This window comes from Pelophylax lessonae (genome assembly GCF_965119305.1).
Source record: "Pelophylax lessonae genome assembly, chromosome: 3".
In the NCBI taxonomy this organism is placed as follows: Eukaryota; Metazoa; Chordata; class Amphibia; order Anura; family Ranidae; genus Pelophylax; species Pelophylax lessonae.
The window spans coordinates 184,068,394-184,089,988 of NC_138770.1; the positions used below are offsets into that span (position 1 = coordinate 184,068,394).

Genomic DNA, 21,595 nt, shown 5'->3' on the forward strand with positions numbered 1-21,595 from the left:
AGGCATACAGTAGCTGATACTGCCCCCACGGGGCGACCAGCGTGTCTGCGGTGTCTGCTAGAGGATCGCGGGAGCGAGCTACAAACCTCCGCACCTTCCTGTTGAGCCGAGATGCCAACAGATCCACATCCGGGGTGCCCCAACGAAGGCACAGTTGGTGAAATACCTCTGGATGAAGAGACCATTCCCCTTGATCCAGAATCTGACGGCTGAGATAATCTGCCTGCCAGTTTTCCACCCCCGGAATGAATACCGCGGAGAGAGCTGGAACAAATCGTTCCGCCCAACGAAGAATGCTGGCCACTTCTATGGCCGCCAGAACACTCTTGGTGCCCCCTTGGTGATTGACGTAAGCCACAGCCGTGGCATTGTCCGACTGGATCCGAACCGGGCTGCCCCGGAGCTGCTCGGTCCAGTGAATCAGACAAAGTCTGATCGCTCTCAGTTCCAATACATTTATCGGTAACCTGGACTATTCCAGGGACCAAAGCCCCTGAGCAGATAATCTGCCGAGAATTCCTCCCCATCCGGATAGACTGGCATCCGTGGTGACAATCGTCCAGTATATCGGAAGAAATGACTTCCCCTGGCTGAGCATCGGAGACCGAAGCCACCAGACCAGAGACTCCCTGGTCCGCTCGCTCAGCCGGATCCGATTGTCCAGGGAATCGGGATGCCGGTTCCATTTGAGAAGAATCTCCTTTTGAAGGATTCGGGCATGGGACTGGGCAAACGGTACTGCCTCGAAGGAGGCCACCATCAGTCCCAGGGCCCTCATGTAAGTCCGAAGGGAAGGCCAGTTGGCGGACAGCAACAACTGAATCGTTGACTGAATCTTCTGGAGTTTCTCCGCAGGAAGAAACACTTTTGCCAGGGATGTGTCTAAAATTAGGCCCAGATATTCCAGCCTCCTGGTGGGAACCAGAGATGACTTCTGCAGGTTCACCAGCCACCGAACTCTTGCAACGAGATCATAGTGATCGCCAAATTTAGCAACAGAGCCTGTGGAGACTCCGCACGGAGAAGAAGATCGTCTAGGTAACCTAGAATCGATATGCCCCGCTGTCGCAACAGCACCAAAACTGGGGCTAACACCTTTGTGAAGACCCGGGGAGCAGAGGCGAGACCAAAGGGTAACGCCGCAAACTGATAATGGTTCTCTCCCACGGAAAAACGAAGGAAACGCTGATGTCCTGCATAAATGGGAATGTGAAGATAGGCATCCTTGATGTCTATGGACGCCAGAAAATCCCCCTGATGCAGGGAGGCCACTACTGTGCGAATGGACTCCATCTTGAATTTTTGTACCCGAACAAAATGATTGAGTGCTCTTAAGTCCAGAATTGGACGCACCTTGCCCTCTTTTCTGGGTATTGTGAATAGGTTCGAATAGAACCCCTGAAAACGTTCTGTCCAAGGAACGTGGACCACCACTCCTTGTTGCATCAAATCCGTTACTGCCCCCCACAAAGCTTTTAAGCGATCCGGGGATAGTCGAATATTGGAAGGGAAGAATCGCACTGGTGGAAGTGATCGAAACTCGATCTTGTATCCCGACCGTATGACTTTGCGAACCCATTTGTCCGGGATTCTGGAAAGCCATGGATCCGGAAACCAGTGAAGACGTCCCCCCACCCCAGATATGGGTGGGGGCGCACCTTCAGGCTTTAGTGGTTTTATCTTCAGCTCTGGAAGAGCCGGACTTTTGTTTCCCCGACCAGCGCCCCTTGAAACCCCCTGGAGGGGCTTTGGAGGGCTTTGCCTTATCGCCCGCCCCAGCGGGGCGAAAAAACTTTTTATGAGCGGAAAAGGAAGGCCCCCGTCTGTGACGAGGTCCTTTACCCTTAGTAGTCTGTGGCAAAAAAGTGCTCTTGCCCCCAGTGAGATCCTTGATAATCTCATCCAAGGTGGCCCCAAACAGGCGATTCCCTTGAAAGGGGAGATTAGCCAAAGCTTTTTTGGAACCTTGATCCGCCGACCAGCACTTTAACCACAACACACGCCTGAGGACCACTGCTGAAATCGATACACGCCCCAACAATGGAGTGGCGTCCAGAGCGGCGTCACAGACAAACTGTAGCCCTTGTATCATCTGCTCCAGCAAGTCCGATACTGCCGGGGGGATACTTCTCCCCTCTAGGTCACGGCGTAACAACTTGGTCCATTCTGTCAATGTTTGTGAAACCAGACCAATGGCAACCACTGGCCTAAAGGCTGACCCTATCAGGGAAAAAATGGAGCGTGATAGAGCTTCCACCTTACGATCCACCGTATCCCTAAAGGACGGAGCGTCCTCCAACGGGATAACAGTAGCTTTATTTAGTCTGGAAATCGGTGAATCCACCAATGGTGGTACCGTCCATTTTTTAAGGAGGGATTCCTCAAACGGATAGCGCCTAGCAATCCGTTTGGAAATACCAGGGGTTCGTTTTGGACGACCCCATTCCTCTTTAATTATATTACCAAAACATTTGGGCAAGGGAAACACCTTCGCCATCTTGGTAGGTTTGAGAGTACCAAAAGGAATTTCAGTATCAGCTACCTCTGCCGGTGTAACCTCAAGTCTTAAGGTTTCCCGGACAGACACAATTAGTGCATCCACCAACGCTTCTTCTTGTGCTATGGCGGAGGCAGAAACGTCCTCCTCACTATCTGAGGAGACAGTACCCGAGACACAAGCCCCAGAAGAGGGACCTGCAGCCGCAGCGACAGGCTCAGAATCCGTATCTGATATGTCAGACGAAATAGGGGTAGGCGGGGGTCGTTTCTTCGCCCCCGTCCCTGACAGGCCACCTCTACCTGGGATACAAAAGACTCCAGGACCGCTGATAATGCATCTATAGTGAGTAGAGAGTTGGAGGGTCCCGTGGTCACCTCGAGGGGATCAGGTGGGGATACATATGTCGCAGGGTCCATGGCAAAGCCAGGAACCTGTCAGCAAACAAATGACAAAATTTGAAACTAAAGAAAAAAACTTTTTCTCTTTAAAGTAATCCCTCAGCGCAATAGCGCCCCTCAGTGACCACTTGCTTTGGAGCCCCCACAGAGAGAGAAGAGACACCCCCAAGGCTTACCACCTGATGCACAGAAGTTCCTACCGGACTACTCTCAGCGCTGTCTTTACAGGACAGGAAGTCTTGTGGATTGATCTACCCGGGTAAAGGAAGCGGCCCCGCCCCTTCCGGCACTCCCACCGCTGCTCCACGAGGCTGGGTGTATCCAAGATGGCCGCCGCCATAGCGGGGACATCTAGGCTACGCCAAAATGGCGGCCCCGCGTGGCCCACGAAAAAATGTCGCTCCGCACGTTTGCAGCCTCTGCCGGTGTCAGTGTAACGCCCGCGGCCCCATACCTGACCGTCTCAGTCATGGCTTCCATACTGCAGCCGACCGATCGACTCGAAAGGATGGTGTTCCGGGCTGCAACTGACCAATCAACGGTAGGTGTCTGACAATCTGCATAACCGTTTTTAGTGGAAATGCCTGCGGCGCCATCTCCATCCCTGACAACCCTTAGTTTACGGATTTGAAAGGATGGTGTTCTGTGCGCTGCAACCGACCGATCACACGGTAGGTGTCCGACAATCTGCCTGATTGTTTTACTGGCCATCCTCCATCCCTGACAAACCTTAGCGACTTAAACGGTAAGTGTCTGACAATCTGAATGACCGTTCTACTAGTAATGCCCGCGGCACCATACTCCATCCGTTACAACCTTAGTCATGGATCCCTTTAGGATAGTAAGTCTCTAACCAAGCCTCCTGGAGTGTATATCTTTACAGGACAGGCCTTACTTACCAACCCCTAATAGGTGGGGAAGATAGGAGGAGTATGTTACAGGATAGAGGGGAACCCGGGATTATGAGGGTCCGATTATCCCACGGAGGGGACCCGCGTCCACCCGACAGAGGGAGAGGGGGAACATTCTACTCACCATACCGGAACAGGCGGGCACCAACTCCTGACAGAACCCCTCTCCACCGTGGTGGGGGGCTGTCGGCCAACACGGACGCCACTACTCCAATTTCAGATTGGTCGTAGGCGACCTGGCGAGATGTTTAACTCGCGGGCCCAGTCCCCGTCCAGTGGGACTATGTCGAGGCCGACCCAGCGCGGAGCTAGGGTCTGCACGCGTTCGCAAGCCGGCTGGGGTGACCACTGGATCTCAGCATCCAGCCCGTCGCCCAGACCCAGCATAATTGCTTGAATGTGTCGCGGCCGACCCAGCGCGGAGCTGGAGCCTGCACGCGCTTGTAGGCCGGCTGGGGTGACCACTGGACCTCAACATCCAGCCCGTCACCCAGCTCCAGCATAATTACTTGAAGATCTCACAGGAACAACTGGAGAAAAAAGCTAACTAAAAAGGATTTATCTAAAAAATCTTGCCAGGACCAAAGATCCCAGCAAGGAACTTAGGTCCTTACTCCTGACTAGACAGAAAAAAACTAACATCCTGTAGCAGGGAGAGAGAAGATGTACCCCCTGGGACTGCCCCCAGGATGTGGCCAGAACGTTTTTTTCTGCCTAGTGTCCTACTCCTGTAGAGGGCAGTATAACCCAATTGATATTAATCAAGAGGACTGCGTCTGTCAATGAGCGACAGAGAAAGAGAGGTTCACCCACTGGAACCTGGAGCCTTGTCGTAGGTCCAGGGTGGGTAAGAGATGGCGAGACCCCCAACTAAGCTGCAGCGGTTTGTGGGGTCTGCGGTAGTTATGGTGTCTGGTGGAGTGCTTGGAGCCCTCGGGAAGCACTAGGAGCATCCGTCAACGGAGGTACCCAGCTGGGGTGCCAGCGGTTCTGTTACAGTATTAAACTGTGTTGCTATGAATCATGCAGATGACCATGAGTATGAACTTGATTTCTATGGTAATATCTTTATTTTCCAGTGTTTACAGCGTGCTGCCTATGATAGTAAATCACAAAGACCCCTCGAAACAATGGGGTTGATTTACTAAAGGCAAGCAGGCCCTGCACTTTGTAAAGTGCAGTTGCACTCTGCAAGTGCAGTTACTCAAAAGCTTAGTAAATGAGCAGAAGTTCTGCTGGCTTCCATCATCTAATCATGTGCAAGCAAAAATGCTGTTTCTATTTGCCTTTAGTAAATCAACCCCTAAGTGTGTAAGAAACAAGTAGGAAAGGATACAAAATAGAAAACGACAAAATGGCACACAGAAAAACATGGGACAGTAGCATACATACCAATGAAATGATTGCTTCCAAGAGTCAGCATTTCTTCTGGAAAGACAAGGCCTCCTGGAGCCTGCAGTAGAGTGACACTCCGGCCATCTATAAGGGAACACTGGCTGAAGCCTACAGCTGTCACTTTCCATAGCAGAATAAGCAAAGCAGTAGCATCCTGGGAGATTCTAGGGATCCAAGAACACAGGAAGGTATTAGCTTGTCACATCTAATTGTCAGATGAAAAGTTAGCAAGGATGCTGACAACCTGGATAAATTCCACTCTAGGCATACAGCATACAAACAAGATAGTGACCTATTTTATTGGCAACACACCTATTTTTCCTATTATTTTCATATGTCACAAATGGAGATGCAATTAAAATACAAAAATGTTTCTAGAGCCTTCCCAAGGGGAGATCTTCTGCACAAAAGATTAATTTGCACAAGAAAGGGCAACACAGAAGCTGCGGAGGTAAGCAGTAGTTATGTTAAAGGAGAAGTATAGCCAAAGCTTTTTTGTTTGTTCTGCACTACTGTGACCCGTTTTCAGGCAACAGCAGACTTATGCCCCATACACACGTGCAGATTATCTGCAGACTTTTGTCTGCAGACTTACCAAAACCATATAATATGAGGTCAAACCTAAACACTTTCAATTTGTATGCAATCCGACAGGCCCTTGCACTACATAGAAAAGGTAAGTCTGCAGACAAAAGTCTGCAGATAATCTGCACGTGTGTACGGGGCATAACTTTACAGTGGGGATCAACCCGGATGCCTGGACCAACAGCTGACTCTTCGCTGCGCTACTGGGAGTCTGAGCCAGTTGCCACCTCCCCAGTACTCCAGTAAGTGCTGGAGGGGTAGAGCAGAGAGTCGGTGAGTGACTGATGCTGCACCCACCTAGGTGAGTATAAGGTCTCATGCACACTGGACGTTATAAAAAAGCCAGTAGCATTAGCTGTAGAAAGCTGTAGCTGTAGAGTGAGTTTTGCAGCATTTTTGCAGTAGAGTATTTCAGTGTTTTTTTAGCAACTTTTGCAGTTTTTTAGCTTTTTTTAGCAAAACTTTACTCCCATAAAAACGTATGGCTCAAAAATGCTGATAAACACCGAATAGTGGCGTTTTTCAGCTTTTATCAGAGTTAAAGCGTTTTTGCGGCTGAAAAAACGCCTCTTGAAACTCACTAGTTCTGGGGGTTTTTTTTGTCCAGCCAGAAAACGCCCCTGCCAAAACTGCTGATAACAGCCTGTGTGTGTATGGACACATAGGATAACATGCTGGGGAGTTTAATGGCTGCAGAAAAAATGTCTGACACCAAAAACAGCAGCTGTAAAAACATCCAGTGTGCATGAAAAACCCGGCTATTCTGCATTTATCACTGCTTTTGAGCCATAAGCTTTTGTGAAAGTATACTTTTGCTAAAAAAAAAGCTAAAAAACGCTAAAAAACACTGAAAAACGCTACTGTGAAAATGCTAAAAAAACTCCTTCTACAGCTACAGGTTTTTATTGGCGTATTGATAATGTCCAGTGTGCATGAATGCTCAGTTGTTTTATTTTTTTTTTTCATACACCCCATACTTCTCTTTTAACTACCTCAATACTGGGCACTTAAACCCCCTTCCTTCCCAGACCAATTTTCATCTTTTAGCGCTGTTGCATTTTGAATGACAATTGCGCGGTCATGCAACATTGTACCTAAACCAAATTTGTGTCATTTTTTCCCCACAAATAGAGCTTTCTTTTGGTGGTATTTGATCACTGTCAGGTTTTTTCTTTTTTGGTGCACAAATAAAAAAAGACAGAAAAGTTTGAAAAAAAAAAAAAGTTTTTTTGTTTAGGTTATAAAATTTTGTGAATAGATACGTTTTTTCCTGCACTGATGATGCCGCACTGACAGGCACTGATGAGGAGACACTGATTGATTGGCACTGATGGGGTGGCACTGATGGGGTGGCACTCATATGCAGCACTGATGGGCACTGATAGGTAGCAATGATATGCAGCACTGATGGACACTGATATGTGGCACTGATAGATAGCACTGATATGTAGCATTGGTGGGCACTGATAGGCAGCGCTGATGGGCACTGATAGGCAGCACTGATGGGCACTGATCGGCGGCACTGATGGGCACTGGTGGGCACTGATAGGTGGCACTGATCGGCACTGATGGGCGGCACTGATTGGCACTGATGGGGGGCACTGATGGGCACTGATGGGGGGCACTGATGGGCACTGATAGGCAGCACTGGTGGGCAATAATGGGCACTGGTGGGCAGCACTGGTGGATGGCAATAACGGGCACTGGTGGGCAGCTTTGATATATGGCATTGGTGGGCAGCACTGATAGGAGGGCACTACTGGCAGGCTGTTTGCCATCCCTGGTGGCCATGGTGGGCATTCCTGGTGGTCATGGGTGGGCATCCCTGGTGGCTCTAGTGGCATCCCCTCCCCCCAGGGCTGCACTGGTAATCAATCATCTGATTACCAGCACAGACCCCCCCTGTGATCAGTGAGTACTTAGAAATACTCACTGATCACCCCAGCTCCAGTATCGATCCTCTTCTTCTCCTCCCTGACAGGATCTGTCAGGGAGGAGAAGAGATCGAAGCCGTTACAACGGCTGTATTTACATTGCATGACGGCTGTGATTGGACACAGCCGTCATGTGATCAGGAGGGCCAATCACAGGGCCCTCCTGACGCATCTTGTTGCGCTGTGTCCGAGGGACACAGGCACATCGGGATCGCGCCGCTGCGCGTGCCCGCGGCGGCGCGATCTCGCTCCTTCTGAAGGACTTTCCGGAACGTCCATTCAGAAGGACGAGACTCCCACCCGGCCGTATATGTACAATGGCCCGGGTGGGAGGTGGTTAAACAGTGTTTAATATATTGAAGTTTATCAATTCCAAGATGAGGTGGCTGCATTATTTATAATTTTTAAGGGTTTTTCTTTTATTTTCACTTGGTAATCCTGCAAATAAAACACTTCTTGTCCATGGGTGGCTACACTCACTCCCCCACTATACAGTGCCTTGAAAAAGTATTCATACCCCTTGAAATTTTCTACATTTTGTCATGTTACAACAAAAAACCTAAATGTAATTTATTGTATTTTATGTGATAGACCAACACAAAGTGGCACCTTATTGTTAAGTTGAAGGAAAATGATAGATTATTTTCAAAATGTTTTACAAATAAGTATCTAAAAAGTGTGGCATGCATTTATATTAAGCCCCCCCCCCGAGTCAATACTTTGTAGAACCACCTTTCACTGCAATTACAGCTGCAAGTCTTTTTTGGGATGTCTCTACCAGCTTTGTACATCTAGAGCAGGAGTGTCAAACTCAATTTTCACATCAGCATTATGGTTGCCCTCAAAGGGCCGGTTATATCTGTAAGGTTAGATGTCTAGAGCACCCCACGCCCCCTAAAACCCTTACATGAAATGTCAAGAGCCCCCCACCATCATAAGCCAAGAGTCACCCACTCTCCCTTACATCATAATTCAGCCCCTTACCTGGTGCTACTGCCAGGAAGAAGATGCGGTTGGATCTGGTAAGAAGAAAGTGCAAGGTCTGGAGGAGGACCAGAGAAGGGCTAGAGTCCGCTTACAGAATCTGCTGAATGTTGGGACCAGGGGAGGCAAAGACAAGGTGCTGTTGTGGCTGCACAGAGAGGTGCAGGATCTGTAGGAGGAGTTCTGCCTTCCTCTTTGCTGTAGACTGCTGAGAAGGGGGTGGGCAAATACAAGCCTTTCTACAGCAGCACAGAGAAGCACAGGATCTGGCAAATGAGTTTTGTCCTCTGCTGCCGACTACTGAGACAAGGTGGGGGCAGAGACAAGGGGGGGGGGGGCGCAGCTGTAGGAGAGGTTCAAGGGCCACATAAAATGGCCTGGGGGGCCGCATTCGGCCCGCGGGCCTTGTGTTTGACACCCGTGATCTAGAGTGACATTTTTGCCCATTCTTCTTTGCAAAATAGCTCAAGCTCTCAGACTGGGTAGAGAGCGTCTATGAACAGCAAATTTCAAGTCTTGTAAAATATATATACAAGTGCGCTTTGAATATAAGGTTTTCATAGAGACATAATAAATTATGACAATATATTAAAGTAAAAAAAAAAAATTATAAATTTGACTAATGCTCTTAAAACTAAGTGCTGTGAAAGTTTGTGAACTATCAGCATAAGTGCATGTAGCGAAAAGTGGTGCTCAAGCATAAATACAGTTCATAAATCAAATAAATACAATGTGAGAAAAAAGCTCAGCTCATCTTACCATATAGGATATATATCAGCACTGCATTTTTTTGGTTCTGGTAAGCAGTCACCCATTTGTTTGATCACTGTGGGGGTGCATGCATCACTTGATCCCGTCAGCTGTGTTCACTTACTGCTCACTCAACAATCCCAGCCGGACTCATATGAACTTTTTTCTCACATTGTATTTATTTGATTTATGAACTGTATTTATTCTTGAGCACCACTTTTCGCTACATGCACTTATGCTGGTAGTTCACAAACTTTCACAGCACTTATTTTTAAGAGCATTAGTCAATTTTTTTCACTTTAATATATTGTCATAATTTATTATGTCTCTATGAAAATCTTATATTCAAAGCGCACTAGTATATATTTTTACTCTACATTTTCCCCACAGTTTAGGGATTTCTAAGTGCTGCTTATATATCATTGGACTAGCGCATTCCTATTTCCATTATTTACATACATTTTCAAGTCTTGCCACAGATTCTCAATTGGATTTAGGTCTGGATCTCAACCATTCCATTGTAGCTCTGGCTATAGGTTTAAGGTCATTGTCCTGCTGGAAGGTGAACCTCCGCCCCAGTCTCAAGTCTTTAACAGACTCTAACTGCTTTTCTTATAAGATTGCGCTGTATTTGACTCTATCCATCTTCCCATCAACTCTGACCAACTTCCCTGTCCCTGCTGAAGAAAAGCATCCCCACAACATGGGGATGGTGTGTTCAGGGTGATGTGCAGTGTTTGTTTTCCGCCACATTTAGCGTTTTGCTTTTAGGTCAAAAAGTTCAATTTTGGTCTCATCTGACCAGAGCACCTTCTTCCACATGTTTGCTGTGTCCCCCACGTGGCTTCTCGTAAACTGCAAACGAGACTTCTTATGCCTTTCTTTCAACAATGGCTTTCTTCTTACCACTCTTCCATAAAGGCCAAATTTGTGGAGTGAACGACTAATAGTTGTCTTGTCGACAGATTCTCCCACCTGAGCTGTGGATCTCTGCAGCTCTTCCAGAGTTACCATGGGCCTCTGTGCTGCTTTTCTGATTAGTGCTCTCCTTGCCTGGACTGTCAGTTTTGGTGGACTGCCATGTCTTGGTAGGTTTGAAGTTGTGCCATACTCTTTCCATTTTTGGATAATTGATTGAACAGTGCTCCGTGAGATGTTCAAAGCTTGGGATGTTTTTGATAACCAAACCCCGCTTTAAACTTCTCCACAACTTTATCCCTGACCTGTCTGGTCTGTTCCTTGGCCTTTATGATGCTGTTTGTTCACTAAGGTTCTCTAACAAACCCCTGAGGACTTCACAGAACAGCTGTATTTACACTGAGATTAAATTACACAAAGATGGACTCTATTTACAAATTAGGTGACTTCTGAAGGTGATTGGTTCCACTAGATTTTAGTTAGGGGTATCAGAGTAAAGGGGGCTGAATACAAATGCACGCCACACTTTTCATAACAACCAGAGTTGAAAACCATTTATTATTTTCCTTCCACTTCACAATTTTGTGCCACTTTATGTTGATTTATCACATAAAATCCCAATAAAATACATTTATTGGGAAAATTGGAAAATTTGGTGAAAAAGTGGAAAATTTCGAGGGGTATTAATACTTTTTCAAGGCACTGTATCTAGACAGGGAGCCAAGGCTGCCATCCAGACTGCTCTTCAAACATGCCTGCCTTTGTTCAAGTAATGGGGCATGGGCGACTAACTGTTTATAGAAGGAAAATAAAATGTTTTTATCCCAAGAGTACTTCTTACTGGAAGGGAAAAGGACAACGCATTTCTGGCAAGATCAACTGCTAATTTGTGTACTTGCTGAAAATTATTTTTAACCCCCCCCCCCCCTCCAAAAAGAAAAGAAATAAATAATACAGCAATCACGTATCTGCAATATAATACATTTTTCTTTCTTGAGTTTAGTTATTCTGTAACATAACACAGCTACTGCCATCTATTACATACATAGCTATTCACAAAAATGTTCATATTGCACCCCCAGATCCCCAGGTTCTGGCACCTTCTGGATCTAAAGCTGTTTAGAGACTGGCAGATGTTGAAAACAGGAGGTGAGGCATCTGTCAGTCCTCACTTGGATCACCAGAACCTGCTGATTATGCAGGGTGAAAGCTTTGTTCCTCATTCTCCATAAAAAGGTAAAGAATGTCTCTAAAAATTACACCCAAATCCTGGGAAAATCATATCTCCAGGCCAACAGTATATATTCCCTTTCAGTTCACTAAAGTGAAAGACAATGGTGATTCCTGATTGGTTGTTTTGTATTACCAATCTCTGCATAATATCATTGCCTTTTGGACTGCTTTACTTAATGATCTGTTCACCAACTGCTGCCAATCTGTAAGGCTATGTCCAGCTTCAGCACTCAGTAACATGCTGGGCAAACATAACTGCTCATGCTGATCAAACTATTCTATGTTTCCCCTAGCACCACTCCCTCTGCCAAAACAAGTCAAAACAAGCAAAAGTCCAACATGGGCCCAGAAGAAGAAGAAGCCTTAAACCCTTATTCACATTGGAGCGACTTATCATGCAATTCGACAGGTCAAATCGTATGACAAGTGCATCCTATTGCCGGCAATCGCACTGTTTAAATCGGTGTGATGGCAACTTTGTGGCGCTGCATCGATTAGAAAACGTAGTACATGCACTACTTTTGGCGATTTTAGGTGTGACTTGAATAGACATCTGTGTATGAAGCCGCACAGATGTCTTCAATGTCGTACTGAGATGTGACTTTGAAATCTATTTGAAATTTTAAAGCAGTAGTCAATGTGAATGGGGGTTTAAGGAGAAGTTTGGGGGTTATAGAAAAAAAAAACATCCATACTCACCTCTATAAGTGAATCAGTTCCAAGACTACTGAGAGATCACATGACCATTGGTCGTCAGTTCTTGGTCTTTTCGTAGCAGAGAGAAGTGACTGGCAGTAACCGCTCTCCGCTGTGTTACTCCAGGCCAGTCTGGAGAAGGGACTAGAGCAGCTGACTTCCGCTCTGAACCACATGCTGAGAGCCAGAACCAGCTGTTAAACAGGCAGCTGGGTGGATCTTGACAATACGGTCAGGATCCTTGCAGAGCTTGGATTGGCTCTTTGACTCAGTTGATGGGAAGGCAATAGCCCATTATAGCCTGCTAAGAGCTGACTCTGGGTCAAAGGATAGCAAAAGCGAGTGTGCTCCTGTGACCGAAAAGCGAAGTATGACCAAAAAAGCTTTGGCCATACTTCTCTTTTAATATGCTGCTTGCCAGCATACACAAGAATGAGTCACAAGGTTTTCGTATAATCATCTGGGAGAGCTTCATGAACCTCTGTAGCTGACAACCCTGCCAAACATAAACAGGAAAATGTTGTCAATGATGCTGTACAGTAAGAGTCGGTTCACACTGGGAAGGCACGACTCTGTACTACTTTGGGGGCGACTTGTGCATTACCATGCACCACGACTTCGGAGCAACTTGCATGGACTTCACATAATGGAAGTCTATGCAAGTCGCTCCGAGGTCGCCCCGAAGTAGTACAGGACCCTTTTTCTAAGTCGGAGCGACTTGTGTCGCTCCTATTAGAACGGGTCCTGTAGCAGTCAATGGACCGCGAGGGGGCGCGACTTGTCAGGCTGACAAGTCATCTGACAAGTCGTGCTAGTGTGAATCGAGTCTAAAGTAGGGATGATCGAACGGTTCGGGTCGACCATCGGTTCGGCCCGAACATTGGGTGTTCGAGGTTCGGCCGAATTTAGAACTTTTTGCCCAAAAAGTTCGGAATTCGGCAACCAGAACCGACCAAAATGCAATGGGACAGGAAATGGGCTTTAAAAGCCTGTGATTGGACCAGAACCATTATCAAAAGCCAATTGAGGGGGCAGGAGAATGCTAGGAATGTGATTGGAGTGACTAAGGGGTCCATAGTCCAATCATTAGTGAATACGCCCCCCAGTATATAAGATAGCCCCCACCAAATTCCTAGCATTCTTATACGGGACATGGAAGAGAGTGGAATGCTGTTCTTTTACTTCTGTTACAAAGTGTTACAAAGTGTCATTTAGCATTTATTAGTTTGAGGAAAGGGATATCTAGTGTAGTTAGAGTGCTCTTTTACACTTTAGTTAGCTTTAATTTATTCAGTTTCTGTAGGGAAAGTGTTAAGTGTAAGGGGACCGTAGTGTAGTGTAGGGTTAACTGACACTGACTGCTATGGAAGGGTGACAAAACCCTTCCAAAGCAGGGTGACCGCTATAGAGAAATGATCATTTCTCTGAGTTACTTCGGAACTGGAATATGGCTTCTCACCTGTCAGCATTCTTTATGCTGCAGGGGTTGCCAGTGCTTTTTTGAGGACATGTTTGGAGTCAGACATGACATCTGAACATGTGTATAGGGGGTATATATACACAACCATGTCTGTATATATACACCTAGACATATATAGGTGTGATAGTAGCAGAAATATATGCTTGCGCTAATGAAATCATTTACACTAATATATTTCTGCTACTATCACACCTATATATGGCTAGGTGTGTATATACATATAAGTATGTGTGTACATACACCACTATACATAAGTTCAGATGTTTTGCCTGCCTCAAAAGAACCCAAAAAAATGCCCAAAAAAACTCTAGCGCCAAAAAAAAAAACGCCCAGGTGTGTTGTTGCAGCCATTTTTTGGGGGCTTTTGGAGGCAGGCAAAACATCTGAACTTGTGCACAGTACCACTATACACAAGTTCAGATATTTTTCCTGACTCCAAAGAACCCAAAAAAATGCCTGCTATTAAACAGACAAGGTGCTGTGAAAAGCGAGAAGCCATACTCCAGATCTATAATTGCACTAATACAAACAATCTTTTTTTTATGGTTCTGGACATGCTACAAAGCTGAAACTTCACAGGTACACTTTTTAGACCCACCAGATACTAAATCCAAAATCAAAAAATCTCTTTTTTTTTTAATTTTTTCAATAATTGGCTTTTTTATCAAAAATGACAATTTTTAAGAACTTTTTTTGTGTGAATAATAGTTAATGGGGCATGACCCAGAACCCTAGGCACTTTTAAGGGGCATTTATTGGGTTTTAGGGCTTAAAAACTGTGTTTTTTGATTACCAAAGTTCGGGTCCCATTGATTTCAATGGGGTTCTGAAATCCGGGCCGAACTTTCGGGAAGTTCGGATGTTCTGGCCGAACCGAACTTTTCAAAAGTTCAATCATCCCTAGTCTAAAGCTAATATCCAGGTAAACAGCTAAATACACTGATGAAATAGAAATATTGGAGCTGTTTTACCCATCAAAAGATTTGTTTTTCTGTCAATGGAGTTCTGAGATTTACACAGCTCCACCACACAGCCTATCTGGCAGGGCAAGAGATGTGATTTTTCTCTACTGCAATTCAGTAATACAACCAGGTCCTGATTCTTTCCTAGTCTGTGGCTGGATAGTGAAGAAGTAGATGTAGACACTGGAAATCTCTCTAAAAGCTTTCTGTCACTTTACTCTGTCCATATTATTATCATATTCCTTGCTAGCACACCAAAGCACAATCGATTGGCTCATTGTGTTGCTTCACCATCTCCCAGTCTGCCTCTGCTGTACAGGGATTGCAAAAGACTGATACCAAGTCAGAGCCAGGTATATAAACTGCTTGCATATACAAATAATCGTTATGCTTTAACCTTCCTAGCGGTATTCCCGAGTGTGACTCGGGGTAAGATTTTAGTGCCAAAAGCGGTAACCCCGAGTCACACTCGGGGTAGCGCTAAGAAGATCGCTGGATGCTGGAGGAGGTTTTACTTACCTTTTCTCCGGGATCCAGCGAAGACTGCGAGCGGTGTGCGGCGGCGGAGCTCTCTCCCGATCATCTGCGAGCCCCGGCTTCCGTCTCCGGCGACGTGACGTCCGCCGGGGGGTGGAACCGGCGGCAAATTCGAATGTAAAATGCACCAAACACACTGATATCGTTCAAAATAAAATAAAATCACATTACATTACCCCCCAGTGCCCTTTCCTGCAGTTTTACTGTACTTTTTATGTAAATATATGTATATATATATATATATATATATATACATATATATACAGTATATATATATATATACATATATATATATATATATATATATATACACACACACACATATTATATATATATATATACATATATATGTGTATATATATATATATATATATATATATATATATATATATATACACACGTATATATATATATATATACACACGTATATATATATATACACACGTAATTCTTGTGAATGAGCAGCCCAAACCAACTGTATACATTATATATATATATATACGTATATATATATATATATATATATATATATATATATATATATATATATATATATATATATAATATATGTATACATAATATATGTATACATACATATATATATATATATATATATATATATATATATATATATATATATATATAATATGTATAATAAATGTATACAGTTGGTTTGGGCTGCTCATTCACAAGAATTACATGCTTTCAGCACCTAAAATAATGGTACCGCTTTCAGCACCTAAAATCCAAAAGAATCATACCGCCAGGGAGGTTAAAGGAGATGTACAGGCAAAGCTTGTTTGGCTGTACATCTATGAATCACAGGAGTGACAGTCAGCAGCTCTATGCTCGGGGAGCTGTCAGAACCGAGCAATCGGTGGTGTTTGATCGCTCGGTTCTCAATGCAGAGGCGCTGGGGGACAGATACAGCATCAAACCGATTCAGCATCCACCTAGGTAAGTATAAATGGGGAAAAAACGGATTCCCATACATGTCCTTTAATGTGTGACTTTTATATCTGCCTGGAGTTTAGTTTTAACACATGACCATTGTATATCAGAACTTACTTCACTGACGTGTTCTCTGGAACTTCAAATGTCACCAGCCGCCCACCTGAGGAGGTATTAGAACTGGCATTTCCACATGCAACGTCTGCAATCACCTGCAATGACAGGAAAATGAAACCATTATAAAGCTATTTTTACGGACCTTACGCCCACCCCAGATAAACGTCACATAAAATAACAGCTGCCTATAGAAGTCATGTCAAGGTGGAATGCAGAAAAGGAACAACTAGGTCTAGTCTGTAGCAATGAATCAGAGAAGGTATGGAAGTAAACGTGAGTGTGTGAATTGTTGTCTATCATCCTTCACTCTTATCCTGAAAGTTGCACAGCAAACACATTTACTATCTGGCCACTTTGAGCCAACCTTTCAGTAACTCTGTGAAGGAATACATTCTTTACATATCACAATAAACAACTGAAGCTGACAGCTGTCACTTTCCATGGTAGAATAGGAAGAGAAGTGGTGTGCAGAGAGATCCCAGATAAACAGTAACATTTTTCAGAAAATCTCCACCTTTTATCATTAAAAAGCCATGACTGCTGAGAAGAATAGGCTCATTTATGCCCAACTAATAAACCAATACTTTGCCTCCCAAAAAGACACGGAAGCTGATTAAGTTGGAAATAGGGCAAGGCTTTATTGAACTTTGCAAAAGTAACAACTTTCCAAATGTACCAAACAGCAATGTCAGTCACGGTTATACTGTGAGCACCCATAAAACATAAACTCACATAGTCTAAGAGGCCTGTCCTTACCATCAGTGCCAGACAGACATTAGACTGACCCCAGAATTTACTAAACAACAATGCCAGTCACGGTTATACTGTGAGCACCCATAAAACATAAACTCACATAGTCTAAGAGGCCGGTCCTTATCATCAGTGCCAGACAGACATTAGACTGACCCCAGAATTTACTAAACAACAATGCCAGCCACAGTTCTACCGTGAGCACCCATAAAACATAAACTCACATAGTCTAAGAGGCCTGTCCTTACCATCAGTGCCAGACAGACATTAGACTGACCCCAGAATTTACTAAACAACAATGCCAGTCACGGTTATACTGTGAGCACCCATAAAACATAAACTCACATAGTCTAAGAGGCCGGTCCTTACCATAGCTGCCAGACAGACATTAGACTGACCCCAGAATTTACTAAACAACAATGCCAGTCACAGTTCTGCCGTGAGCACCCATAAAACATAAACAACCATAGTCTAAGAGGCCTGTCCTTACCATCAGTGCCAGACAGACATTAGACTGACCCCAGAATTTACTAAACAACAATGCCAGTCACGGTTATACTGTGAGCACCCATAAACATAAACTCACATAGTCTAATGCCTCGTTTCCACTGAGTTGTACGATACGGTTCGGTTCAGTATGGTACGGTTTGGAACGGTACATCTTGCGTTTCCACTGCCAATAGTACCCTTTCATGTTAGGCGTGGTGTAGTAGGAAAGCTGTGATAGACGATTCTCTGTCAACCAATCAAAGTTCTGCAGAGTGTAGCTCCACCCTCTTGGTATGGTACTAATGTGCTTGGTACCCCAATGAAAGGGTCCCAAAAAAGTGGTACGATACGGTTCGGAATTAGGGTACCATTCACAATGGAAACGGCAAAAATAGAGTACCGTACCGTACCGCTCAGTGGAAATGAGCCATAAGAGACCTGTCCTTACCATCAGTGCCAGAGAGACATTAGACTGACCCCAGAATTTACCAAACAAGAATGCCAGTCACAGTTCTGCCATGAGCACCCATAAAACATAAACTCACATAGTCTAAGAGGCCTGTCCTTACCATCAGTGCCAGACATACATTAGACTGACCCCAGAATTTACTAAACAACAATGCCAGTCACGGTTATACTGTGACCACCCATAAAACATAAACTCACATAGTCTAGGAGGCCTGTCCTTACCATCAGTGCCAGACAGACATTAGACTGACCCCAGAATTTACCAAACAAGAATGCCAGTCACAGTTCTGCCATGAGCACCCATAAAACATAATCTCACATAGTCTAAGAGGCCTGCCCTTACCATCAGTGCCAGACAGACATTAGACTGACCCCAGAATTTACCAAACAACAATGCCAGTCACAGTTCTGCCATGAGCACCCATAAAACTTAAACTCACATAGTCTAAGAGGCCTGCCCTTACCATCAGTGCCAGACAGACATTAGACTGACCCCAGAATTTACTAAACAACAATGCCAGTCATGGTTATACTGTGAGCACCCATAAAACATAAACTCACATAGTCTAAGAGGCTGGTCCTTACCAGTGTTGCCAACCGTCCGTAGATTTACGGACAGTCAGTAAAAACAGGGCACTTTTCTTCTGCCCGTAAATGCCCGTAGCAGGAGAAAAGTGCCAGTAAAAACAATGGCTGCGGCGGCATTATCAGAACTGCGCATGCGCGGCGACCCTTGAGTCTGTCGGACAGTCTCAGATAAACACTTGCGTCTTGCGCCTACCTTGAATTTTCCCGCCAGTGCCGCCGCACACTGCCCCCCGGCCCCAGCATATAAATAGCCAAGGAGCCGAGTGGATGGATGCTGGACGGGGGCGGGGCAGATCGCGAGAACAGGAGACGCTGGCTGCATGGAGGAGTCAGCTCGGCTGGCACAAGAGACTGAACGGCAGGAGGGGGCTCAGGAGGCCAGGTCCATCACCAGGTCAGTCGGTGGCTGTGGCTGGCTGGACGGAGTGAGTCTGAGTGACAGAGAGAGACTGTCACTGACTGACTGGACTGGACTCGAGAGACTCATGGTGGTGGAGGTCAGGCAGAGTCAGACGTTGTGGGACTAGTGTTAGTGTAGGAGGAGGACAGTAGACTGGGGGAGCCGGAGAGGGGGGAGACTGGAGGAGACAGGAGAGAGAGACTGTCATGTCGTCAGGTGTGGCTGTGGAGTGGACTGTGACTGCAGAGTGGAGGAGAGAGGTCTAGGACAGAGGAGAGGACTGGAGACTTAGCCAGAGAGGGCCCCCGGTGAACAGTCACTTTTTTTTACTTTACTTTAACAGCTACCTTCCTCACCACCAGTCACCAGTCCTGGAGAGTCCCTTTTTAGGACCAACAAAAGCACATACAAGTTTTTTTCATAGTGCACAGCAGCCACAGACAAAAATGCAAAGTCAGACTCACTCAGTAATATATAACAGGGAGGCAAAACTTAAATCCTAAAGTAAGTATTATTTAAATGTAATTACTACTACTCTGTCTCTGCTACTAGTAGTATTACCTACATTTAAATAATATTTACTTTAGGATAACAGTTTGGCATGTTATATAGACTAAGCCCCGGGTCACACTTATGCGATGCGGGAAGGCTGCGAATCCGCAGCCTGTTCCCGCATTGCAAACGCACCCCCAGCAGTTCACACTGCCATATGCGATACGCTGGGGGTGTCAATGTAATCTTAACGACACCCCCAGTTTGATCGCATATCGCAGTGGGAACCGTTGTGTGATCTGATCCTGATGCGGCTGCAAAAAAGGGTCATGTGCGTGTTTGCTGTGGGTGCGGTGCGAATTTAGCCATACAAAGTGTATGGCTAAACTCGCACCGCACAGCCGATCGCATGTAGTGAAGGAGCAGTGCGCTCCGATATTACATGCGAACACCACAGCCGCATAAGTGTGAACCGGCTCTGAATCACTCACTTTGCATTTGTGCACCGTGAAAAAAACTCGTATGTGCTTTTTTTGGTCCTAAAAATCTAGTTGTCTTGGTTTAGTCAGCAATAGAAGAGATAGGTCTTGTTGGCAACGGCAACTTGGTTGGCAGGCAGCACTTAAATATGGTTTATGAATTTTGTTTTACTTAAACACATTGCTAATAACACTATCTACATGTTTATAGTTTAATTATTCATATTTGCACGGTTTAGCACTGAAAATGGCTATTTTATGTTCATTTTTTCAGTGCCAGTAAAAAATTGGTGCCGTCCGTAAATTTTGGCGTTCTGCCAGTAAATTTCACTCCGGGGGGTTGGCAACACTGGTCCTTACCATCAGTGCCAGACAGACATTAGACTGACCCCAGAATTTATCAAACAACAATGCCAGTCACGGTTATACTGTGAGCACCCATAAAACATAAACTCACATAGTCTAAGAGGCCTGCCCTTACCATCAGTGCCATACATACATTAGACTGACCCCAGAATTTACCAAACAAGAATGCCGGTCACAGTTCTGCCATGAGAACCCATAAAACATAAACTCACATAGTCTAAGAGGCCTGTCCTTACCATCAGTACCATACATACATTAGACTGACCCCAGAATTTACCAAACAAGAATGCCGGTCACAGTTCTGCCATGAGAACCCATAAAACATAAACTCACATAGTCTAAGAGGCCTGTCCTTACCATCAGTGCCATACATACATTAGACTGACCCCAGAATTTACCTGAGGGCATAGCCCAAAAAAGCAACATTAATTGCTGGCAAGGTCAAAAACCGCCAATAAAGCTGTGACAAAACATCACAACGGGCGGGGAGGGTGGACAACTCTTGTGACAGCTGAATCTCCTCAGAGCAGTTGGATGTGCCCCAGTGTAGCCTTTTCCTAGAGTTCAGGCTCCATCCAGTCACCTCAGGTCTTTGTAGCCAATCCTAAGGGAGCTACTTAACTTCTCTTTTAGGTTCACACCCAGAGTGATGCCATGCTTCCAGCAGTCAAGGCTCCCTTTCCCTAAAGGAGGTTCAAGGGGCCTTCATTCTTGAAATCCAGTTCAGTGACTTTGCCTAGTCTGAGATGACGCCATTACTCTGCTACCAACAGGAGGAAGAATTTCCTCAGTCGCCTCTTCCCCACCAACCAGACTACAACACTGTAACCTTCTAGCAAGTCACAAGGTGAGAGGATGTAGCAGAGGGCTTATGTGTGTCAAACATATGTAAGCATAACCAAGAACTGCAGAGGCATCAGAATGTAGATGCTGACCATGGATAAAACCTGGACAAAGATGGCTTAATCCGACCTTCAATTCTTCTGGGGAAAAAAAGCAGATGAAAAAACGATCAGGGGGAGTAGAGTAATTGCTGTGAGAGGTAATACATACCTGGAAGTGAAAGAAAACCCTTTTTTGAACTTCTACCCACATGTAAGCCTATGGTACCACCAAACTAAAGAGTTTAGGAGACACAGGGGTACTCCTGAAAGGATCAACTGGGGACACCAAGATAAGGTGAAAAAAGAAATGTAACTTTATTAATGCACA

General features: G+C 45.2%; 1 protein-coding gene across 2 annotated transcripts in view; it reads right to left on the reverse strand.

Moving 5' to 3' along the window:
- Positions 1 to 21,595, reverse strand: part of DNER (delta/notch like EGF repeat containing) — a 404,738-nt gene that overhangs the window by 153,953 nt on the left and 229,190 nt on the right. For both annotated transcript variants that reach the window (XM_082249031.1, XM_082249030.1), the window contains 2 exons: positions 16,352 to 16,446; positions 5,202 to 5,368 (listed from right to left, as the gene is read on the reverse strand). In XM_082249031.1, coding sequence (XP_082105157.1) covers positions 5,202 to 5,368; positions 16,352 to 16,446 — 262 coding nt within the window. The remainder of the gene's footprint in view (positions 1 to 5,201; positions 5,369 to 16,351; positions 16,447 to 21,595) is intronic.